General features: G+C 37.0%; 1 protein-coding gene across 1 annotated transcript; it reads left to right on the top strand.

The window, feature by feature from the left end:
- The first annotated feature begins 1,511 nt into the window (after positions 1-1,511).
- On the top strand, positions 1,512-5,123 carry fgf20b (fibroblast growth factor 20b). The gene is made up of 3 exons (XM_051859941.1): positions 1,512-2,121; positions 2,618-2,721; positions 2,910-5,123. The coding sequence occupies exons 1-3, from the start codon at positions 1,845-1,847 to the stop codon at positions 3,153-3,155; spliced, it is 627 nt and encodes a 208-aa protein (XP_051715901.1). The 5' UTR covers positions 1,512-1,844; the 3' UTR covers positions 3,156-5,123.
- The last annotated feature ends 1,719 nt before the right edge of the window (positions 5,124-6,842 follow it).

The following is a 6,842-nucleotide window of genomic DNA, read 5'->3' as shown; positions in this document are numbered from 1 at the left end:
TGCACTTTATTTTACAGTAGCCTACGTGCGCTTATGTGTACTTAAGTGTAGCCTACTTCCCTAAGAAAGTATTGGGTAATATAAGGTAACTACATGGGTAAAGGTTAGGTTTAGGTTCAGGGTTAGTACCTAGTTATTACCCAGTTATTGTAATTACTATAATAAGTACATAGTATGCACGTGGGGAACGGGACTGTAAAATAAAGTGCTACCAAAAATTTAATTAGTGTAGAAATCTGTAACTTTAAAAAACTAAATTAGCTACAAACGAATGTCAAGTAAAATTAACCTGTTAAAAAATAATAATTATGGCATTGCCCATCATTATCGCTATCCCAATCCACCAAACAATTTGATTATTTTTTAAATTAAAAAATAGTAAACAAATAGGAAACGTTTTAATTGAAAAAGTAAACAAAATAGTAAACCTATATAGAAAAACATAAAACGCTGGTTAAAGGATTAGTTCACTTTCAAATTAAAATTAGCCCAAGCTTTACTCACCCTCAAGCCATCCTAAGTGTATACGACTTTCTTCTTTCTGATGAACACAATCGGAGAAATATTACTGACGCATCCAAGCTTTATAATGGCAGTGAGCGAGGATCAACAAGTATGAGCTGAAGAAAGTGTCAACATCATCCATCATAAACATATTCCACACGGCTCGGGGGGTTATATAAAGGCCTTCTGAAGTGAAGCGATGCGTTTGTGTAAATAATAATAATAATAAAATATCAATATTTAACAAGTTACGAAGTAAAATATCTAGCTACCGCCAGACCACTTTCCTTATTCAAGTTACGAAAAAAACGGAACTGGCGTCGCGTCAGTTAAGCTTTTTCCGTAAGTTAAATAGGGAAGGCGTAGGACGTAGCCTAAGCGTTTGAACTGCGAGAGTTTTACACTTTCTTCGTAAGTTGAATACGGAATATATATATAGGCTACACATAGGATGGCTTGAGGGTGAGTAAAGCTTGGGGTAATTTTCATTTGAAAGTGAACTAATCCTTTAACATCGATAAAAAGATTAACGGACAGTGTTTGTACTCTCATAATTGTGTCAAATGTGGCTGTTCACTTTCCACAAATCTTTGTGAGTTCAAAAGTATGCTACGTTAGATTATATAGCTTAATTGTTATTTCACCACTGTGACTAGTTTTTGTAAAATGTCCTCCACCTCCGTAAATGTCTATCTCAGCCACACACATTGACATCCATTGTTTTAATACTGAGCTAATTATATTTAACCTAAACCACATTAGGCAATTGTGACACATAGCCTAACTGCTGCTTTCTTCCTGCTTCCCTTATGCTTGTGAGATTTGCTGCCCACAATGTATGCAAAACCTGGCCCTCAAAAACATATAGGCATAAACAAAAACATACAATTGCGATTGTGCGCAAAAACTCAAGGCTGGACCAAACCGATGTCCCGCCCACAGAAGCCCGATCTCTGCACCTGCCCCGCGCGCGCAGCAGCCACTCACTGCGCAAAGCACTTCCCACAACAACACATACCTGCTGCCTCAATACCTGCTGCACATTTATTCATGTCAGAAAGCACCACCGGCCACCATGTGGACGAGGCATGAGAGCAGAAATTAAAGGGACTTGTCTGAAGTCAGTTATTTGCAGTTACTGTTTCTTCCACACTGGATATGTCTGTATAATCAACTGGAGTCAAGTGATATTTCATATGCGCTCACTCAGCATGGATCCACTACAAATGACATGCTCGCATGGATATTATTCGTCGTAACGAATAGCTTTGGACGATTGCTTCACCGTATTCATCTAGATCAAGTTTCCCTGACCGATCTTACTGGATTGGAGGTTTGTGATGGCAGCTATGGGAGAGATCGGGACGTTTTTACAGAGCCTGGAGGGTTTCGGACAGGTCGGATCACAGTTCTTTCTACCGCCTCTAGGAGAAAACCTCGGGCTGTTGAATGATCATTTAGTTCCAGCAGAGAGACTGTCACGGAGCACCTCCGCAGATTTAACGCACTTGAAAGGGATCCTGCGGAGAAGACAGTTGTACTGCAGGACTGGATTTCACCTTGAAATACTCCCGGATGGCAGTGTGCAGGGCACGAGGAAGGACCACAGTCGTTTTGGTAATGTCCCCACTTTGTTTCCAGTTTGTTAGATCTGTTTAAACAGAAACTGAATCATAGCATAAACACAATTGCACTGTGGCTGTACACTTTAAAAAAAAAATACAGGTTCTTTGGTTTTTATAGTTCATATAGATCAACTAAAATAGAACTAAGAACTTTTAAATCAAAGTTCTAGAATCTAGAACTTTTAAATCTATGTTCTATTCTCTTTTAAAGAACCCAAACATTCAATACCTTGAATATGAAGAACCTAAAATGTAATATCAATGACTTTTTTATTTTCTATAAATAAATAAACAAACTCAAAAACACTTAACAACAAAAATTAAATGTATTATTATTAATGCATTAATATATATACTTTTTTAAACTGTATAATAGTCTTTAAAGTATAGAGATGAAAAATGCATTGCAGTTCAACTTTCTCACAATATGTTATGAGGGTTTAGATTTCAAAGAACATCTCCTGAACAATTGATTTATTCTTCTCCAGGTATTTTGGAATTCATAAGCCTTGCAGTTGGATTAATAAGCATCCGTGGAGTTGACAGTGGTCTCTACCTTGGGATGAACGACAAGGGAGAACTTTATGGCTCTGTAAGCAGACTTTTACTCAGTTTTGACTTTTTAAGATCTTTTCTTACCACCAAGAATGATCCTGCACAATTGTCGTTCTTATTCAAGCCCAGTAGATGGCATATATGTTTTATCACATCTCTCTCCATGTGATTAATTACAAGGAAACTGCATGAATAAGTTCAACCAACATGTTTTTTGTTTCTTAGGAGAAACTCACAGCAGAATGTGTCTTCCGTGAGCAGTTTGAGGAGAACTGGTACAATACATACTCTTCTAATCTCTACAAGCACGGGGAGAGAGGGGCACGATATTTCGTGGCTCTCAACAAGGACGGCACGCCACGTGATGGGACAAAATCAAGGAGACATCAAAAGTTCACTCACTTTCTTCCAAGACCGGTGGACCCTGAAAAAGTTCCAGAACTTTACAAAGAGGTGCTTGGACACAGCTGAGACCATCAGTCACAGTTACGGGGTGAAAGAGATGCCCAGTTTCTTCTCTGCATGAGAAGATGATAATGTTTGGCCACAGCGTCCAAACTAGAGATCTGCTCTGGAAATGCACTGGCCAGTATTGACGGTGAAGACAACAGTCTCGAAAGACTCCCAAAGTGTGAAAGCCAAGTCGCAGTTGGTGTCTTTGTTGCTGGTTCTAACTGACTAGTAGCATAACCATGAAAACCAAGGGTTTTGGAGGTTTTAAACATGGTGCTGCTTTGCTCTGGAAATATTCAATATGGGTTAAGAAGGACTTGAAGGAACAAGTGATGCTCAGAGATGACAGAACTGGGACGGTGGAGAGCAGGAGATGCCATCTCACACGATGTTATTTATACAGTTCTTGATTCACATATTTATTGTATGTATTTATTTATTTGAAAATATAAATATATATATTTTTACATCTAAAAGTAGATTTTTTTATTAGACCAAACAGTAGAAGGTGCTTTGAAATAGTGGCAAAGCTGTTCTTTTTATATGACGGAAACTGTAAAAGTTACTTATTACTTACTGCTATGCTATTACAGAGAGCAAGAAAGATTGTGATTTCCTATTACAAATGTATGAAGAATGCCATGAGACTCTGTGATTTTAATAGATTTGTTTCAAGCACGATTTCCCAAAATGGCATGCTGCACAGTACATTTTACAGGCCATTAAATCAAGTATTATCATAAAAAAGCTTGTTTTGTTTGATATCGTTTGTTAATTCTGAAACTATCATAATCTGGAAAACATGCTTTCTGACTATCATGGGGTTACGTGGTTGGAAAGGAAACAAACCAAAGTTGTCTTCTTTTTAAAGGCATAATTCATCCCCCCAAAAAATGAAAATTCTGTCATCATTTACTCATCCTCAAGTTGTTCCAAACCTGTATAAATGTCTTTGTTCTGTTGAACACAAAGGAAGATATTTTGAAGAATGTTTGCAACCAAGCAGATCTCGCCCCCCTATTTTTTTTTTTTCCTTCTATGGTAGTCAATGGGGGGGCGAGATCTGCTTGGTTCCATTCTTCAAAATATCTTCCTTTTGTGTTCAGCAGAACAAAGAAATTCATACAGGTTTGGAACAACTTGAGTAAATGATGACAGAATTTTAATTTCTGGCTGAACTATCCCTTTAAGTTGCTGTTTAGCCTAGACCCAGGGTTGTCCTGTACTCATCAGCATCAAAGTTCTTTTGCGAGACCTTCTCAAGTAACAGTTGCACAATGACTGAATCTGAGTGAAATAAAAACTGACCTTTTCTTTTGGGTCAAACCCAAAGTTAGAGTAATCTCTGCTGATGCTTAGTAATGATGCCTGCTAAATACATCAGGCAAAGAGAAAATGCATCTGCTGTGCGGTCTATAAGTCAAATAATTGGTAAAAAACAAAAAATAGAAAAACACTTATAAAGTACTATTTTAATTCATCATACATATAAAGCACACAAGGTTTTGTGTTTTCTTTGACAGATAGTACCAGTATTTTCGCATGAAACCAAGCAAGACGCTCTGGGGAAAATGATATGAGATTTAGACACCACGGGCTAAACCTTCCTGAATGTTGTTTAACGGCTGAATGAGACATTTCCACAACAATGACTAAAGAGGCACATCTATACACAGTTTCTAAACGGATGAGAGGACATTTTATATTGAAGCATGAAGATACAGTCTGTGATCTCAGTATCTCTGTGATGGTGAGCCAGGGTCTGTCTTAAGAGGGGAGTGTACCTGCAACATTTTACAATGTGGGATTTTCCCAATCTTAAAACTGTGACTGTTAACAACAGATATATGAGAGTGTGAGTATATGAGCTTCACTCCATGAAGATAAACAATTGTATAATTAAATCACAAGTTTTCTATCATCATATATAGTTTGATTCATTTTGTACAACATTTTTATGGTTTAACAAATAAAAAGTCAATGTTTCCCCAAGTTTCATGTAATCATTTTGTTTGTTTTGTGCAAATGTCACTGCAGCTATTAGGTCACCGCTTTAATGTAAGAGAGTTCGTGTCACGAAATACTCCCTGGCACATGAAGAACCAATATATTTTTCCGTCTGTCTGGGCTGAAATAGAACCTTTGTCTGTCCTTCTAGCAGGTGGTCTGGGGCACTTTACAGGCAACACTTAAATCCTTCATCCATGCCCTCTCTCAGCCCTGCCTTGTGCACTTAATGGATGCACCCTTATTTTCATCACCTCAGACGTGGCCTCAAAGAGCACTCAAAGAAACCCTATCAGATAGGTGTGTGTGAGTGAGAGAGAGAGAGCTAAGGATGGAAAGACAGAAAGAGAGAGAGAGAGAGAGAGAGAGAGAGAGAGAGAGAGAGAGAGAGAGTGTGGCATGGGTCCACAGACAGGTGTGTAAGTGAGGGATCTGTCTCTGTGGACACTGCAGGTGTTCCCACAGCACATGTCAGCATGTCCTGGGTCTCTGATCTTCAAGGCCCTGTGTTTGTCAGCTGCGAATATGGGGCGGGAGTTCACACAACCCTGTAGAAATACAGACTTGGTAGCTTTGTAGTCCTGTGTGGATTACAATAGTGCATAATTCATATCTTTACAGACTGGGGGAAGTAGCAAAGTCTCACCTGGTGTTTTAAGTTGTAGTCTCAGGGCAGATTTGTGTTTGTACAAAGGTGGTGTCTGAAAATATCCTCAGCAACTGTTTATCTTGAGCTCTTTTGCATAAATGACCTCTTTAAAAAGAGGTCAAAAGGTTTTACCGGTCAAAAGTTTAGAAGTTTTTTGAAAGAAGTCTCACCAAGGCTGCATTTATTTGACCAAAAATACAGTAAAAACAGTAATACTGTCAAGTTTTATTACAGTTTAAAGGAAGAGTTTTCTATTTTAATATATTTTAAAAAGTAATTTATTTCTGTGATGTCAAAGCTGAATTTTCAGCGTCATTACTCCAGTCTTCAGTGTCACATGATCCTTCAGAAATCATACTAATATGATGATTTGCTGCTCAACAAATATTTCTTATTATTGAAAACCGTTTTTGCTGCTTATGTTTGTGAAAACTGTGACACCATCATTCAAAAGTTTGGGGTAAGTAAGATTTAATATATATTAATAATTTTATTCAGCAAGGACACACTGATAAAAAATGTCAGTAAAGACATTTCTAATGTTACAAAAGATTTCTATTTCAAATAAATGCTGTTCATTAAACTTTCTATTAATCAAAGAATCCTGAAAAAAATGTATCATGGTTTCCGCAACATTTTCAACTAAATAAATGAGCACCAATAATAATTCATAATAATTTATGCAACATTATTTTGAATCTTAAAGGGACAGTTCTGTCATCATTTACTCTACCTTTACTTTTTATTTTATGTCTTTCCAAACCTGTATGACTTTCTTTCTTCTGTGGAAAGTAACGGTGAAACTTTTCAATACAATGAAAGTGAATGATTATGGGACTGCCTAACTCAAAAAACAAAACAAAAAAGCAATATAAACGTTTCATAAAGTGGTTCGTAAGACTCTAGCTCTCCTGATGTATTCACAAGAGTTCATAAGACAAAAAGAATATGCAACATATACGTAAGTAAATCATGAAATGACAGAATTAAAATTTTTGGATGAACTACTCCTTTAATGATTTGAAACTTGTATATAATAATATTTTATT

Source organism: Ctenopharyngodon idella, chromosome 14, assembly GCF_019924925.1.
Source record: "Ctenopharyngodon idella isolate HZGC_01 chromosome 14, HZGC01, whole genome shotgun sequence".
NCBI lineage: Eukaryota > Metazoa > Chordata > Actinopteri > Cypriniformes > Xenocyprididae > Ctenopharyngodon > Ctenopharyngodon idella.
The sequence above is the reverse complement of the archived record's forward strand: the minus strand, read 5'-3'. Positions and strand labels throughout refer to the sequence as shown.